The sequence below is a fragment of the Anopheles merus genome, chromosome 2R (genome assembly GCF_017562075.2).
Source record: "Anopheles merus strain MAF chromosome 2R, AmerM5.1, whole genome shotgun sequence".
In the NCBI taxonomy this organism is placed as follows: domain Eukaryota; kingdom Metazoa; phylum Arthropoda; class Insecta; order Diptera; family Culicidae; genus Anopheles; species Anopheles merus.
The window spans coordinates 39218339-39236688 of NC_054082.1; the positions used below are offsets into that span (position 1 = coordinate 39218339).

General features: G+C 47.7%; 1 protein-coding gene across 1 annotated transcript in view; it reads right to left on the reverse strand.

Annotated features, from left to right (window-relative positions):
- Positions 1-2205: 2205 nt before the first annotated feature.
- The window catches only part of LOC121588353 (neuroligin 4-like), a 28974-nt gene continuing 12829 nt past the window's right edge, over positions 2206-18350 (reverse strand). Inside the window, exons 3-11 of the mRNA XM_041906178.1 lie at positions 15525-15686; positions 15145-15342; positions 13112-13354; positions 12826-12976; positions 12488-12700; positions 12219-12357; positions 8967-9118; positions 8319-8425; positions 2206-7565 (exon numbers count right to left, since the gene is read on the reverse strand). Of these exons, the coding sequence (XP_041762112.1) occupies positions 6604-7565; positions 8319-8425; positions 8967-9118; positions 12219-12357; positions 12488-12700; positions 12826-12976; positions 13112-13354; positions 15145-15342; positions 15525-15686 (2327 nt within the window). The 3' untranslated portion in view covers positions 2206-6603. The remainder of the gene's footprint in view (positions 7566-8318; positions 8426-8966; positions 9119-12218; positions 12358-12487; positions 12701-12825; positions 12977-13111; positions 13355-15144; positions 15343-15524; positions 15687-18350) is intronic.

The following is an 18350-nucleotide window of genomic DNA, read 5'->3' on the forward strand; positions in this document are numbered from 1 at the left end:
TAAATATAGGCAAATGCTTGTTTTGCATGGAGTGTTTGAGGGTATATTTCTTACTTGAATTGTATAAAAGTCTAAATATGCTATGTGTTTGTGTTCGCGATAGTGCAACACCGCTCGCCGCATTGACCGCAAGTGTGGATTAAAAAATAATTACCTCAGTAAGCTGTGGTTTGCTGCAAATATAAACATAAGCGCCGCGTGGAACACGCGAATGCATGCATCAAATGCACTCGTTACGAATGGCAATCGGGTGACTGTTGCGTGTATTGAAGTAAAAGCTTTTTTACACCTTTTAACAATACTCGGAAGCGGCCCAAACGGGCGTATTGAAATGGTTGACCTCGTTTCCGTAGACGACATGGGATGAAAGTGCTTTAGCACTAAAATAAGGCATTTCAGTGCAAATGGTGTGCGGTTTGCGCGGTTCCATTTTAAAAGGCGTTTGTTTTACGCAAATGCTCTCGCAACACAAGCCACAAGATGACAAGTGTTTCATGCGTGCCGCAATCGTTACGAATAAAAAAGCAATAACTCTTCACGAAATGTTGCCTCCCCAACAATCGTCCAATTGCTTGCAATGGGGTAGATTAGAAATTGCGAAGGAAGCGACAACTGTGGGACAAATTTATAGCCCCCTTGAAATCACTCAGGCGTAACATATTGAAGGGTTATTTCATTTCGGCGCATTACATAATTTAACTGCACTCACCGCTGTCAGTACGCAAATGGAGATCGCACAAGTACGGTACGATAAATTGAGCAATCGATTAAGACACGGCGGAAACACAGCGCTGCAGTGGCGCAGTAGTCAGCCACCGAACTTCAGGCGGGCATTCAATTTCAACACCACACCGTGCGGACAAAACCACAGAACATCGAAAAGACACGTGCCAAGCGCGAGCAAATCGGAGTTTTCGGGGCAAGAAAGTTTTGCGGGGCCAGGCAGCATTTCCGAACCCACCGAAGGAGAAGTGGATGTGGCAGCAAACCATAAATCATGGTCACTTCACCCGGAGCGACTCGCCGGCTCAAGGGGGAAGATTTGTTGAACAACCGGAATCAAATCCGGAATTTAGAGTCTCATAAAAAGGAAATAAAACTTCGCGCAGGACTTGCAGTGAAACGGGCGGAAGTAGAATGGAGGCACACCATTTTTGGGGAAAGTAATTTACTTTTACTTAAGGGTTTTGCTTGTTTCGTGTTCGTGTCTTTTCCCCCCCCTTCTTTATGCCTTCGCCCGAGCCATCGCAAATAAAAAAAATACAATGATCCTTCGTAAAGTCCTCGCTATGTAAAAAAAGGTAACCATTTGTTGTGCGCACGGTAGTCCTGCGGGGATCATTGTTGAGCGTTGTCGCTGTCTTTTGGGGATGAGTTTTAAAGGGGATGTTTTCTTGCACTCTATGCCTCTCTCTCTCTCACGACCACCATCATCAAACATTGACGAGCGACGCCGCGAGTTGTTGCGTTGCGTATTGGCAATGGTGTCGTTTAGTTGAAGTTTGCTGCGCTGCGAACGTTGCGTTATGGGCGGTTTTTGACGGTATCGTACCATTGGGGAAACTTTTGTGTGTGGGGTTTTTTGTTGTAGTTGTTTCTGTTATTCTGGTTGCTGTTGCCAACTTCCCAGAACTGTTTGATTGTGTTTGCATTGTTAGACGAAGGGCACGAATTTTAACACCATCAACCGGTAGGTGAAAGGTGTTTAATTTTTCCTCTCCTTTCTGGTCGTTCCGTTCCCTTTTACCGCTTGACACCCGATCGTTTTCTGGTGAACAGTCAAGAATGTTAAATTTACGATGACATTCAGAATAAATAATGCAAAATAAAGTCATACAGGGTGAACGATGTGCTGGGGTCAGCAGATTGAAGTTCTAGATTGAAGCTTGAATGGCGGTAGAGGAAGCTACCAGCGAGAAGGTTTAGCTGGTAGATCCGTTTACGTAGAAGTATGTTAAAACTTATGCTAATTAATTACTGTAGTGATTTTATTTTTATTAATCTGATGCCAAAGAAAACGGAATTGTGCACAATGGAGTTTCCAGTAAGTTAGTGAAATGCATTGATTTTATTTACAATGTGTACTCACCCGATTTCAATAGCTTGAATAAATACTTATTATTCAACGTGCAAATTTCCCACACTCGCTTCTCCCCGCAGCAACCATCCCGTGGGTGAACACAACTCGAGTAAGTACACAATCAATTCAATTTCAACGCTTCCGTCGCCATATTTATTTCGAGCATCGGTTGGAGAACGTTACTTTTCTGTATCTTTGATTCGAGTCATTCGATCCGACCACATTGCCTGAAGTCCAACCAATACGCAATCTCGAGCTCCCAGCTTCTGCTTCGAGAGCTTACGGAGTATTTCAGTGTACATTACAGTTTGTGGGGTTTGTTTGTTTGTTTGTTTGTTTGGTTTGTGTGCTTTACAAGTAGTTTAAATTCCCATCAAATTTGTATGTTACGTGTGTTGCTTAGCGTGTGACGTTTTGGTTTTGCCGTTTCCGTGTTTTTCTTAGTTCTCTCTCTCTCTCTCTCTCTCTCTCTCTCTCTCTCTCTCTCTCTCTCTCTCTCAATACCTTTAGTTTAGCTCATTAAGTTCGGAAATATTTACAGTGTTAAAAGTAATCTGCACTGCTCTTCTTTGCTTTGTGCCGCATCTTTTGCCGTCCTGGTCGTTTACTGTCTCAACGATATTTAGTTCCTCCTCTTCTAACATTTGTTCATTGGGTTGGTTTTAGTTTTGCATTGTATACAGAGTTTGCCGAAACGATCTTTCAAACGACTGGTAGTCTACGGGAGTACGAAAAAGTTGTGTGATGTCGCTTGGAAGAAAGGATGCTAGTAGGTAAGTTAACTCTCACCGAAACGGGTCGAATCATCTCTCTTTCGTGCTTAACTTTACGTTTGGAATGAATTTTAAACACACAATTATAGCTATGTTTCGGTGTTGCATTTCTCTGTACCGCTATGCAATTCCTCCTGCAGTCCCTCGGTTTCACTGTAGCACGTAAGATATAGCAAACCAACGACCTAAATCAACTAGACGACGGCAAACGTAAAAAGAGTATCAGAGAGGGAGCAACGGAAGGAATGCATGCGGGTAAATTGTTTCTGTGATGACTGTTACATCTTTATGTGTTTCTTTCTCTAAATCAATTCCACATTTTGCCATGAGTTCGATTATGTGTTTTTTTTTGGTTAGTGTATGCTCCAGTAAAGGTCACGGATCCTTTGCACTCTGTGAGCATTTCGCACGGAACAGAACGAGAGTTTTGTTCGATAAGGTCAGTCTTTAGAAATTCTATTAAAATTAAATCGATCATGCTTTAACAAAGATAAAATCTGTTCGAACAACGCGAAAAACTTGCTGCTTCGGTACTACGTGTAGTACGTTTTGCACGCAGTGTGTTTGCTTATCTATTTAAACAGAATTTCATGTCTCATACGCCGATCACGCCCCCTTATTCGTCAAAGTGTTGTCGTTATTTGTTTTTTCGTTTTACGAAAGTTAAAAATAATGTTTGCTTTTGATAGGTGTCGTGCTTGGGGCGCGCGACACGCAAACGGATCATTATCCGGTAACGATATTAGACGATAACACGGTTCAACGTTAGTTTCCCATTCATTTGAAATTCCCAAAATCCCTCCAAAGTTTCACAAATTTTCCTAAGCTTCTTTCAAAGGGGATTTCTTGCAGTTGTTTGTTGCGTCACGTTACTCAGTTATTCAACGTTTCAAACAAAGCTAAACAAAGCATGTGCTTATAACAAGCATCTTAAGCACCGTAATCATTCTATGTCAAATCATAAAAAATGGGGAAGTGCTTGGCTAGCAAAAACGGCAATTTACCAAAATTACAATCCACTTTTAATGTGTCTGATGGACAACGTTATTAATAAAGGCCTGTTGCTCATTTTTGGTCATAATTAAAACTGGTTGTTTTTGTGTGACGGTCCGGGCCTCACTTCATTAACCGTGTGTCCAGGGAAGGGGATGGCGTTAGCACCCGGGGGCAAACGAGGGGGAAAAAGCGACACAGGAAATTCCATTCGCAGCGCACAAATCATGAGTCACTGAAAATATGTTTTGCACATAATCCAGGGCCGGTGGCAGAACGAACAAAGGCTTTCGGCGTGCCTGGCTGAGCAGCACAAGGTCCATTCCAACGCGCGCTACTAGCAACAATGATAAAAGCAAGCGAGCAATGAGAAGAAATCAACAACAACAACAGAAGAAAAAAACAACCATCCCCAAATAACATTCCAACCCCTTATCTCGCTCGTTATGGCGGCTTATCGAATACTTAATCAAAGATACAACTGTGGCCGGGAAAACTGTGTGCTTGCATATCGCCCGCACCGGCCGTGTTGCGTCTGTGCTGTCGTGGCCCACATTCATACCGAAACCGGATAACCGGTTGAGGCGCTTTTTGCTTCCCGGTGTACGCCCGCTGGTCGTCCGCCTACCTACGCACCCCGCCCACGGAAAGGAGTTTATTATGTACAAAGAGATTTTTATTGTTATTGTTATTATTTCCTAGAATTTATGATGCCGGCTCTTTGGTCCTACATTCAAACAATAGGGCATTATTTCTGTCCCCATTTCTGCCGCGCCTCGCGCCGGGGCTCAACAGACGGCGAAGGTGTACCAGTATCGGGGGCCAAGGGCAGGGGAAGCTCGAAGGATTTCGGATTAAGATGGTATCCGGCCGGCACTGGCGGGGCGGGTCAGGCAGCTGAAGGGATGAATGATTCAAGGTAATGAACCCCGGAGCCTGGCACCGGAAAAGAAACCCATCGCCCGGGTGCTCCACTGATATCGCTTCCTCCCCTCCCCCGCCCCTCTTCTACCCTTTGGTTAATGCTATCAATCATTCGTGGGAGAACAATGGTTGGTGAAGCAAATAAATTGCCTGTTCAAACAGTCAAAACACGCCATGCGGGATGATGGAGAGGGGGGGGGGGGGGGCGAGAAGTCTAGGGAGGAATGGTACAGAAGAAACACAATCCAAGCCGATCGAACAACAGCACGACAAATAGTTGTTCGTTGGTTGTTGGAAGCATTTCATGAGGAAATGATAAAAATTGCACGGTTGAAAAAAAAACTGCTTACAAACGCACAATTTCTAGGATCTACGCGGTGATGCGGCTCTTAGTTTGCTCGTTTGTCGCCGTTCTTTGCTGCTGTCACTGTTCAGCAGTACCGTACTGTCAAATAAATAGAACCTCATGCAAGAAGGTACAATATTTTAACGACCTCGCCCTCCCGCAAACATGGCAACGGTGCTAGATTGCTTTCCCCTTTTCAAGGCCCTTCTTCTCCCAAAGCTGCTATTTGCAAACGAGACGGCAAGTGGCGCGAACAGGGGCGGCAGTGTTAATCGAAAACTGTCGACGGTTGAGCGCGCTTGGCAAAAACAAGCCGCTTCGCAAAAATCAAAATATTTTCCAATTATCAGAACGCTTCCGTGCAAGGGCCCCAACCCGCAGCAAACGGAAGCTTCAGCTCATCCCCATCCCCACGGTCCCGATGGTGCGGCAAAATGTTTTAATCATTAATTTGGCTACTCCGAGATGGGGCGTAAATGAGGCAAGGCGCGTTGTTGGGCGTTCTTTCAAGGATGGATGGCAAAATTAAGGCTCATCCCATGCCATCTCTTGAGCTCAAGAGCAAAGGCAAAACAGCAGCAAAGGTGACCTTTGGCTGGCACTCGCTCATCCGAATCCGAAAGGGGAGGTATCGTGCGCGGGGGGGGGGACTGGGAAAGAGGATAATTTAGCTCAGGAAGTGTCACTGATAAATCATAAGCGAAAACCGTTCGCCTGACAGAAATGCAAAATTAATGTTTTAATTTTACCCGCCCCCGGTGGCGTTTTGCCGTTCGTGCCGGGCATTCGAGATCGTTGGGTGCGGGAGTGGGTGGAGGGAGGTTGGGGAAACAAAACAGCCCGCCCTATTCTGGCACCGTTCGACATCATTATTGATTAATTACACACCTGCTTCTGGCAACGAACCAGCATTGGGGAGGCTGCTAACAACGGACAGCCGGAAGGATCCTTCCTGCGCGTTATCACCGCCGCTATCGTCAATCGCCCTTGGAAAACTTCACTTTCGCACACTTTGATGCAAACATACACACACACTCACACACACACACATACACAAACAGTGGTGGACATGGTCGGCTTGTTTTCGGCTAAAAATTGGCTTCGCTCCTGCACTGGCTGGCCCGAACCGTCCCAGCGAGTGTGCTGGGGCCGAGCATCCCCTGGTTTGCACTAATTATTCATAACCTATTGAAATTCATCATTACCATCCGCTCTCTTGGGCTTGCGCGTGGTAGTGACCGTACCCCGGGGGGGGCCCTCCAACAGCCGGGTTGTTGCCACTGAAAAGAAGACCACGCGCCACCGGGCGCCTCCATCCGACGTTTGCGTCCGCTACAGGGCGGCTACAGGGCGGTCATGGCGCCATCAAACGCCAGGCTCCTGCCGTCGCCCAGGCAGTTCATCAGTATGTTCCGACCGTGGTCGTGGTCATCGTCGTCCGGGGCAGCCACTACCGTTCGGTCCTCGAGAGCGAACGACACTTAACGTCACACGCGCAGCTCGTCCATCGTGACGGTCTGGGAGGGATGGCCGACGCTCACGCCACCGACCGTCGCCGTCGACAGGTTCGACTTGACGCAGCTCTTCTTCGTGAGCGTGCCGCAGTTGCTGCCGATCAGCTGGAGCGCGTGTGCGGGGAGCATTCCACCGCCGTCGCCCGGCACCGACTTCAGGTGCTTGGGCGGTGGCGGTGCCCGCTGCGGCAGGTCGGCAAACTCGGGCGGCGGCATCTGGTGGTGCTGCAGCGCCGGATGATGGTGCCCGAGTATGGTGGAGGGGTCCGCCTTCGCGTGGATCGTCAGGCTTTCCAGCTCGCCGCAGATGTTGTTTGGCATTTGGCCGTTTTCGTTGCGCTTTTTCGTCTGCAGCGTACCGTGCCCGCCGGGACCGCCCATGCCCGGGCCGCCGCCGCGCGGCTCATTCAGTCGCGTCTTGTCCCGCTGGTAGTACACGCCGGCAAAGATCAGCACGTTCAGTATGAGCAGACTGCACCCGATCGCGATCGTGACGCTCAGCGCGGTACTGTACGCGGCGAAGCCATCCTCCTGCGAGGAAGACATTCCACCGGCTCCGCCAGCTCCGCCGCCTGTAGCACCACCGTCATCGTCACCTCCCTCGGACGATTCGGCTGTGACGGGGTGGACGGGCCGGGTGCCCGGATAGTGGCGGCTACCGTTCGGCAGGATGCCGTACGAGGAGAAGTTCAGCAGCGAGAAGACCTGCGTGGTGAAGAGCGTATAGTTCGACCCGATCGTGGCCGGATCGCGCTGGGGCGGGTTGAGCGGTTTCACCGTTGGCAGCGCGGCCGGCTGCTCCTCGTCGTCCGACTCTAGCTCGTGGTGCCCGCTGGGGACGTCGTCGTTGCCCGGCTTATGCAAATCCGGCACGAGGTTCAGCCAGAAGGACAGCCGATGCGCCCGGTAGTGGTTTTTCAGCTTAGGCTTCGTGTCTGGTCACATGGAAAATCGTAAAAGAAAGAGCGGGTTAGAACAGGCTGAAACAGGCCCAGGCACAAAGCGGAAACTCCTAAAAATTCACATTCGAACGGCCGGAGCTTTGAGAGCAAAAAATCAAACGCACACGGTACGGCGCCTCGCCTAGGTCGGGAAGTCGGAGCGTTAGCGTGCGCCCGAGGGGACTTTGACTGGTAAACGCGATGCCCGACGCAGCCTATCATCAAAGTGGCGCTATCGCAATCTAATCGCATTCGGCTGATTCCTGGTGGCCTCGGTGAATGATATTTGACACTGATTGGTCTGCCCCCGGAGGCAAAAACGGGAAACAATCTCTGAATCAATATTGAAAGCAGCTGAAGCACATACGATTTCCGACCGTTCCACACACACACACAGACACAGTGGCAGACATGGAGGAAGAATCAGTTCGCCATAAATCCGTAGCGCACGCACACAAAAACAAGATGAAAAGGCGTTCGAGTAATGCGAGTGGTGTTTTATTCACCGGCCATTTTTTCGAATGCATTTTTAAGAGTTCCGCATACGCGGTGCCTTTGTTCGAGATCGCTTTGTTCTTTTCTTTTGGATGACATTTGGTTGTGCACACTCGCACTCGCAAAGAATCAAGCTTCTTTTTTTGCGTTTACCAGGGCAGATCGAAAAGCAAAGCTGGAAAAGCTCCGAATAAAGGAGAGGAGACCTGCTACCGAAATCTACGCAGCAGGGGATCGTTGGAATCTACTCACCAAGATTGAGATATTTTTTGTGCACACTCTCGTACGGCGTCCATTCGATGTTCTTGAAGCGCGTCCGGTCGCGTACGTGATCATTTTCGAGCTGTTCATTCGGGTTGCTGTGCGGAAAAAAAGGAGCAGTGTTTTTTAAGTGCGTCATGCGAAAAGGGATGTTAGAAAATTCGACACTGAAAGAAATATAAAACCATTGGCGAAATTCTGAAGTGTACCGAAAGCACCACGAACACGGAACCGAACGCGGCACATAACAAGCAGGTAGTTCCGAGTTAGTGGCACAGCCAAGTACGAATCGTTCACTTCCGGGTGACTGTTGATAGGGCCGGGCACTGCGAAGCGGGCGTACAACACGGACGTGCCCACATTGACGGGGCCACGCTGGAGAATTGTGTGCCGTATTTGGCAGGTTTTTAGCTGCACGCGGTTAACAGCCCGTGCGACCAGGGACTGGGGAATGCTCCACGGGATGGAGCGAGAATCGAGCAGATGTGAACGCGTGACGACATTAGGATCGTGTCGACACGTGAACAGAAGGAAGCTTTCAGGCGTGGATGGAAAACGAATGGTGAAAGATTTGAAGGGATGGAACAGACAAAACCCCAAAAGCAGCGTCGCACGTCGCATGAACCGGTTCGTACTTACCCGGTGCGGATAAAGTTTGACCAGTAGATCATAACCGCTTCCGAGAGGGCGATTTCGGACTTGGTGTAGTTTCGCGTGAAGTGATTGAATCCTCCGACCAGTGGTGCACCGAACAGATACGGCAGGTCCTCTCCATGGATACAGCCTTGTCGCTATTTGACGCCCGGCAGGGAGGAAAAGAGAATGAAAAAAAATGCGAGAGTCAGTGTGGAATGGACACCGAGAAACAGAGTTGTGATTGAGAGCAATGTGATAACAAACATGAGTTCAGATTATGTTACGAGCGTGAAGCGCAAAGTTATGTGTCCGTGTGGCATGTTAGCTGATTGTCGCTGGTTTTTGTTGTTGTTGTTGTTGCTGCTTGTGGTTGTTCGTCGTTTATCTTTTATTTCTTTCCTGCTTAGCCCGAGCGTCGGGCGGTGCTGTGTTTCAGGTTCAACTCGAGCAGGGAATATGGTTTTTTTTTGTTTATGCTGCATCCCAGTGCCCCTGCTTCTCTTGGTTGATTTCGCATTCCCACAGTTGGTGTTTCATGTTTTGTGGTTTTGTTGGCAACTTTGTGAACAAATCCATGCAACACCGTGGAGAGAAATTTGATAGGAGGGCGGTACGAGCGTTAACCACACAACAACAAAAAAGGCGAAAAAACCCAAACAATTGTTCTGGCGCTGGAAGTTGGGATTCTCGCATCCCTCCAACGCACACACAAAAAATGGTTGAGCCGGGGCACGAAAATCCAGGTCACGAATGTCAACTGTCGAGTCAGCGGGCTCTGTTGGCAGATTTCGTAAGAAGTCAGCGTGCCCTTTTCCACGCAATATTTGCACAGCATTGGAAAAGGATTATGATTTGCTTTCTTTTTTATTTGGACCGGATGTAACCGGCGCCAGATTATCGTTTTTACGCTACGTACTCGTCACCCCATACCCCGGCTCGGTGTACACTTCCGGTTTAATCAGCCCGACCGAGTCTTGATGACGTTTCCGAAGCCACAGAAACCACACAAACCGCGTGCACAAACAAAACCCACCCATCCTGACCGTCTTGGGATGACTTTTAACTTGCGTGGCGTTGGAAAGCTCACCTTCCGAGATTCGAGGGCAAGCCTATCCCCCCGCCCTCCGAAAAACCGCCAGTTTGCGGGCCGAAAAAAGGAAAACAAAACACAAAGTGCCGTGTTAAAGTTGGGCAGCAGTAAAACCGTTCACTGGTGTTTGTACCGGAGCAATACCGAGCAGTGGGTCAAAGGGCGCACATCTTCCTTGAAGGATACGGCATTCGTGTTCGTGTGAGGAACGGGTAAGGTGCAAAGCCCTCCTACCCGTTGGTTGGATAAGCTTTGGAGATTAGAGATGTGTGTGTGTGTGTGTTTTACCTTCGTCAAGCGTTGAGCGTTGGCGGTGCGAGCGAACGGAACGACGGCATCGCAGCAACGTTCGGCATTGTGTATACGCTCATTAAATTGATTGTAAAACATTGCACAAATATTTCCCGCTCCCGGTGCAAATGCAGCCCACACGTACACGAATATTCAGCGACTTGGGAACGGATTGTAGAACGGAAGCCAAAAAGAACGGCACAATGAAAAGCAAATAATGTTCGTTCTGCGGTTTCGGGTTTCCACCGCAGGGTGGCGATTGTGGGCGAACATAGTTTTGCTGTCCTCGCACGGAACCAGGTCAGCAATTTCACAGGCGCCTTGCTGTATCCGCAGTCTCGCGAAAGCTTTGTACAAAAGGGCTGCACATTCCTTCGACTCGGTTCGACTGTGGGTTCGGTATGGGTGAATTCGATCAATAAGAAGAGCGGGTCCGAGATCCGCAACACCCTGCAGAAAGCGTTTAAATAGCGGAACGGTTCGTGGAAGGGAGAGCCAGCGGACCGTTGCTGAGATTGACAGCGTAAAGTGTTGGCCACAACAGGATATTTAATCTTTGACCCGGTCTCCAAACAAGAAGGAGCGCCGGAGCAATGTTGGTTGTTTTGTGCTGCCACCAATGGATAGAACATAACCGACCGTGATAAAACCGTCCCATTCAATGTTGATCGTTCGGAGTGGTTGTTTTGTCCTGTTTCGTGCGTCTTTTCCACCTGCTTCGTTCCGTTCAGTCCACCGCCCGAAGGACATCAGCGATCGGACAGCGGACGAGAATACGGTGTAATAATTCATGGAACAACAGCAGCGTGGACGGACCACAGTTTTGCAAACCGTACAACCAAGCGATGCGATACGGGATCGGAAAATCTAATCCACCGCGAAAGTATTATGGTGATCCCTTTCGCTCAGCAGGCGAAAGAATTTCAATTTCAGCAAATATCCTAGGAGCGCTGGAGGGTGTGGTGGGGAAGAGAGGAGCAAATTTGGATGCGTTTTGTTGTTGCCGTTGTTCACCGTCCGGCGGCGTTACGTTACATGTTCTCACCGGCAGTAGCAAACTTGAGCAATTTGCAACCTCAAACAAATTGGCATGGGAAGAATGTTTTTATTGAAAGTGGTAGAAAATGTTGTGAGGAAGGAAAAGTTTTGGTGCAAGCTGCTCAGCAGCGAACCGATATAAGAACGATCCGAGCCTGACAATCTGCTAGAACACAACTGATAGAAGAATCATTAAAGCACTTATGTTTGCAAAACTGCTCCGGCGTCTGTTTCAAAATCGAATGAACGGAATCGCTGAGCAATCATTCGCTGCCTTTTCAAAAGGTTTGTTTTATGTCGATTTTTGAAAAACTTTCCGAGCGCTCTTTGATTGCCGATCATCGCTTAAAACTCGGCGTGCCGGTGGTACTGTCAGACATTCTTGCCGGGTGGTGAAAAAGTTGGAGATATTCGCTCAACTTTCTCTCTCCACCGGTTCGATAAGATTAAACGGCAGTGAAAAATTCTTTCCCAATGCCCAAGAAGAAAGGCAGAAAAAGCGATAAAAAAGTGCTGCCAAAATACGTGAGACTCACTGGATGTTTTTGACATTTTATCTGCTGTGGACAGAAAATTAATGGATTTTCCGCCCAACCATTCGATTTGAAAATGGTGTATCCCCGTGTAAACGCTGCCCAGTTTTGTTGCGCACTGTTGGCCATTTGAACTTCGGTGTGACGGCAAAACCCGTTTTGCGTTTTCCAGCTGAAAAGTGTAACGTTTGTGTGCGTGGTGTTGCCCGGGCGAGAGCATAAAACACAATCTCTCTCGAGCAGAAAAGGGGGGAACGAAACATAAAACGCTAATGGGGAGCTGATTACCGGAGCCATTCTTACCTGCGGAAAGTCGCCAAATTTCGTCTGATAATCGAACACGTACAGAAACGAATTGCGGTGATCAGCGGAATGTAGGTCGGCCGTCTGTACGGCCGGCGCCACGATACGTGCATCGCTCAGCGCTTCTAGCGTCTCGTCTCTGCGCGGCGGGCGGGGTGTGTGTGTGCGTTTGTGGCATGAAATCAAACAGAACGGATGGAAGAAAATAAATGGTCTGAATCGGCAGCGAACCAGGTCGGTGACGTGTGCCCTCCCCCCCCCCCCCGTACCTGATGTTGATGGGATGCTGCACCGGCCGCTCCCAGTCGGTGTACTCGTTCACGATCGTGGCCAGGATTTCGTTCAGATGGAAGCTGTACGTGCTTCGGACGTAGTTCTTCAGAATTTTCGCCCTCCGGTCCGCCTCGATACCGTACTGGACGTCTTCGGAGTTGAACGCAAAGTACGCTTCGGCCCGCGTCACACCGACCAGTAGATCGTACCTGGGCGGGAAGGAACAAGGCGCAAAGGTTTAATTACCGGTGAGCGATTACGCCGATTGGTGATCCGTGTGGAGTGTTTTTGTCCCGGGACCGGAACAAACAGCCAGACCGTGCTCGGTACCTACTTGGACAATTTGTTAATAGCTAGTTTGCGCAACAGTATCGCGTTGATGGTGTTGAGCGTGTTGTGGATATGAGCGGATGGTTTCGTTGCAGCCGGATTGCCACTGTAGTCACTGTAGTGCGTCCCGTCCATCTGCTGTATCTCTCCCGTATCTGAACGTTGGACATAAAGCGTGATTTAATTACTGGCTTTGTGGAAAGAAAATCCATTCGTTTTCCCAGCAAGCAATCCCACTAGGGCCGGGAAGCTTTGTGTGTGTGTGGGAAGCTCGTGCATTGGACACCTACCTATTACTACACCGTCCACGCTGGGTCCGAACGCGTTGCCAAAGTCCGGTGCGCGCACGCTGGTGGATAGAATGTCCTCGAGCGGTTTGTCGCGCAAACACTTCAGGAGCAGCTGGTGAGGTAGATCGGGCGAACAGTTCACGTGGTGCGATACGTAAGCGGCGAACTTGGCCGGCTCGCCCACCAGTGACCACGGTGCGAGCCCCGATCCGGACATCATGATCGCCCGATGGAAGAGCAGTCCTGGTGGGAGGCAGAGAGAGGGAGAGAGAGAGAGGGAGAGAGAGAAACACGTGAGCACGTGGGCATCGCTGACCTTTCGCTTCACAGCTTAGCGCCCAGTGTCTGTTACGATGAGCATCTCTCGGTGCCTTCATTGATGTGGATAAAACGCAAATTGCTTTTCACGGATAGGAGTCTACGGCAAAACCGCCGTGTTACACCGGAAAAGCACCGGTGCCTTTTTGGCGTTGAAGCAATTGGAATCGATTTTCGGCACACGCTTCGCTAAGCATCACCATGCATTGTAATGCACTCAAGAGCACGCCAGCGTGCCTTTGAATTGGAGAGTGAATTTAAATCCCGTGCGAAAATGACGTGCGGCTACGCCCGTGCACGAACGGTGAAAATGGTGAAATCGAAACGCCACTCAGCAGGATCTAACACAAGGGGGCGCATAATGGAGGGCCTTTAGCTGTCGGTCAAATATTTAGTGAAACGTTTCATTAGCAGTCGACGCTTAGCTGGTCTGGCAGGGGAATGGTTATTACCTAGAAGTTAATCATTCCGCTCTAGTTGGCTCGCGACACATCGCGTCATGCGCTCTGCAATGATGGCTTCACTGATTCGTACAGTTAAATTTGAAGCAAACATAAACAATTTCCCACAGCCAGTGCAGCCGAAAATGGAACATTAGCAAATATGCCATGCCAACATGCTGCCATCGACATAAATCAGCAGCAGCAGCAGCAGCAGCAATCGTATGAATTTGAAAATGGTGTTATTAATGCTCGTGCTTTCATTTTATTCCTCTATGACCTCACACCTCCGCGATCCCCCAAAAAAGCTCGTTTAACAATGTCGCGTATATGGAAAATGCTAACAAAAAAAAGAGGCATGGAATAAATCATAAAAATTGGTAACAATTTTTAATGTGTCGCACACGTGACGGGTCTGTTGCAACGGCAGCAGCGGGAAAGCGTTCAGCCGTGGCCTGGAGCGAAACAATTTAAAATGCAGCATCTTGGATTTGCGTGTTTATTGATTTGGACGTTCGTCTTGTTTTATTATTAAACGAAAACGACACGCCCTTACCTCGAACGACATTCGTGTAAGATGGCTGCCGTGTTGGAGAAAGCATTTCCACAACTGGCAGGGACTGTGTGATGGCGAGAGAAAAATCTCTCACACCTTTCTATAGATCGTACAGTTCTTCCAGACTTTAAGACGCCTTGCCTTTGCCTCGCGCAAAGCTTACGGATTGCGCCCACACGCACCAAACATAAAAGCTTGGTGCTCTCGCTCCTTGGCACGATGGTGGAGATGGATTTATTCATTCCATTAGCGATCGGGCGATGCGAGCGAACGAATGGAAATGTTGGTAAAGTAATTGATGATTATCAAACAAAAATTTATCTTGCCCATAATGGAAACGTGACAAGCGAATAGACGCGTCAGATACGCGTCACGCTGTCTTCCACGGCGTCGGTGTCTTGTTTTCGCGCAAACCGTACAGCGCCGTCATCGTCGCTACCGTCCATGACTGTTCCATTGGATGGTGAATGAGAGGTTAGCTGTTTTCTTATGCTAATTTGAAATGGTTTCATTCACGAGCGGGAACGGTGGGCAGCATTTTAAAGCTGCAGATAGTGGTTTTACGATAATGGTACGGATGGCGTTCTTTAAAGTGATTCGTTTAGGGAAGGCGAAATTTAATGAATGTTATTATCGCCGCACTTTTTTTACGAAGCTTTGAAGCACAGGACGTTGTAACATTGTTTGGTGCCAAACTTTCTCTTTTGTGCTAAGCTCACCTTCTGGGACAGCTGCGGAGGCGATCAGAAAGTGAACACAGGCGGCACCGGTTCCGTGGCCTGCGAGTGTTACACTTTTCGGGTCACCACCAAAGGCCTCGATGTTTTCCTGTATCCAGTGCAGGGCGGCAATGATATCCATTAGACCGTAGTTGGCCGGCGCTTTCGAGAACCGGTCTACGTTGGCATTTAAAAATCCTGCTCGATGAGAGAGAGAGAGAGAGCGAGAGAGAGAGAAAGAGAGAGAGAGAGAGGGAGAGAGGGAGAAAGAGATAGAGAGAGAGAGAGAGAGAGAGAGAGAGAGAGAGAGAGAACAAGTGCAATATTAGATTGTGTTGCTGTGTTTGCATGCACGCCCCTATTCCTCCCACGTTACTTGCCTAATATTCCTAAACGATAATTGATTGTAACTACTAAAATTTGTCCATAACTGGCTAGAACCGATCCATCGTACGGGTTCCCACTGTTCCATTCGTACGATTCACCGTGCACGAACACCACGACGGCGTATTTGGAGGTGCTGGAGCTTTCCCGCGAGCCAGCTGAAAGGATGAATTAAGCCAAAAACAAATAAGCACTCCAGGGCGACTGTGGAAATTCGGTGGAAGAAATCGCACGGTGTAGAAAGGCCTTTCGAAGCGGGGTTCATTCTTGTTTCTCTAATTGTTTTGCTGTGAGCTGGGTAGAGTAAGGCACGAAAAAAATGGTGATGAGTGAAGTGAAACTGATTCCATGTTTTGATAATCGGGCCTGTCTGTTTTGACAGCCGAATGAGCGTAAACCGCACTTCAGTGAGGAGGAAAAACATTTTGCGCTAGATTGAATGCGCCCAAGGCGAAATGTTTTGTCGCCTCAAGGACGTCAGCAACAGCTCAAGCATCGTTACCGTTTTCTGCCATTCGCTTGCACCCGTGCGTCTAGCGAAAGAGCATCCTTGTTGTTGTGTTGAAAAACACTTGTCGAAAATGAATTTGGTGTAATCCCCATTGGAGCGTTTTCCACTCTTGGGAACAGTCGTCCCAAAGCAAATTTTATGCTTCGTGAAGGATTGGAGTTTAAGCCGTGATTGAAGCTTTCAATGTGGGTTAGCAAAAAACATGGAAAAATACCTCCTTATGCTGCTGCCGTTTGCTGCCTGTGCTAAGTCCATTTTGTACTTTTAGTTTTATTTTTTTAACAGTGTAATATGAGATTCAAATGTTGTCTGTACGTTTAGTTTATTTGTTAAATTAATCAATTAAAAAAAGGAAATTGAGCTAAAAGTTTTTAAAAATGTCTTCCCTCTTAAAATCCCATGTCTTAATGCCTAGTAACTCTCAGAAGCTACTAAAAGTCTCTCCAATAATCGCATTCTACGATCTAGCACCTCCCACCGGATCGCTATCGGCAGTTGACGGGCTGGATTGGAGAAGCACAAGCCGAAGCACATAAACTGTCCGGGCTATATGATTGCTTCGAACAACGGATCAGCGTACGCGTGTAAGGCTTCGAAAAGGGGAATCAGTAGTTAAGCCGAAGCGCTTAAAAGTTGGTTGCCATCGATGCCGCGACGTATGTTGCTTGCGCCCACTTCACAAGCATTCGAAGCGCTTGCCGTGATTGTGTGTATGTGTGTTGTGAAATGAGCTTTTCCTTCGGTTTCTGCTCAGTTGCTTCCCTGCCCTATCGTCCGACGTCCGGGACAAAAAAGGAACCTTCCAGGCCGCTTTGCGAACGGGGCTTGCCTAGAAAATAAAATCTATCTGTCAAATGAGCTCCAAAGGTATGTGAGCTGCGCTAAGCTTCTAATTGGATGCTTATGTCATATTGTAATCTTCTCTTTCCGTTTTGCTCCATTGGGAGCGGATTTGCTACACGTTTAATCCATTAGAATCTTCCTTTGTTGTTGACTGTCGGCGTTCACTTTCCGGCTGTTGGATGTTGGTGGGTGTTTTATTTATCTTGTTTTCTTCTTTTTTACTTCTCTGTCTCTCTCTTTCACATACTCTCGTTGTTCGCCCAAGTCTGTCACTCGTTTTGGTCGGCCGTTTTTTACGTCCCCAGTCCCTGTCCCTCCCATTCCCATAAGCTGCTTGCCCAACAACCGTGTAAGTATCGGAAGGCTCGTGCCTTGGGTGATTCGATACCGTGTCAGTGAAGTTCCCTTTGTTACGTTTCCTCTTTCAATACATCCGACAAATGGCGACTTGTTAAAGCGGGTGGTAATGGTTTGCGATACTGGAGCGCTGGGGATATAGTTTGTACGGTTTCGGTATTGTGTGCCACCGGTTGTGCGTGTTGGCATTGTACATCAGTAGCGGTATAATAGCACATCGACGTGCTGGCCACAAACGCTTTCACTTGGCTATACTTAACATGGTTTATGAATTAAGCGGAAGGTGTCTTGTAAGCGGGGGTTTTTATGGAATGTTGCTAACTACAGCAGTAAATAAAAAATAAAATATGCTCTTAACAGATTTCATTTAAAATGAAGGATCCAATTATCAGGCAATGAATTCGACCGAAACGGAGACATTATATGAAAAAAAAACAGCTATAAACTATTTTTCTAAGGCAATCGACAATCGGGCTTTAGATGAAGTTTTGTATTGCCTTAAATGTACAGACTTTATTCGTTTAAACCAGAAAAAAAAACTCGTGTATATTGGTTAAATTAACTTTACGTTTGAAACTAGTTTTATGGTTCTAAGCAACGTAGTGTTTAATGATGTACTAACTTCATACAATGTGCTCGTGAAATGAGTAGCTAGTGACAAATTAAAACTGTAAAAAAAATATTTTGCATACAGCATATGAAAACTGCCAGCATTTTGAGATTGTATTGTATTCTCATCTAAATAAAATAATAATGTATCAACTAAAAGAATATAACAAGGTCAAAGTTCAGTATTAAGCACTCAGGATTCAGCATTCAGCTTATAAATGACTGTTTCAACCTACGTAAAAAATTGTTTTCAAATATTTGTGCCAATCGTGAACGTAAATATGATTGCACTGAGCTTCAATCCACGCTGAATTCCATTTTCTTCAAATACGCCAGGTAAAAATTATAGTGCATAAATCAAGCGCTCAGGGATTTGTTGAATATTTGCACAATAAATTTCAATATGCCTTACATTTTTCATACCTTTTTCAGCGTGACCCCAAGAAAAAGAGAGAGCGAGAGCAAGAGCGATACGGGTGTACTCGCTCGTTTGTCGTTCAAT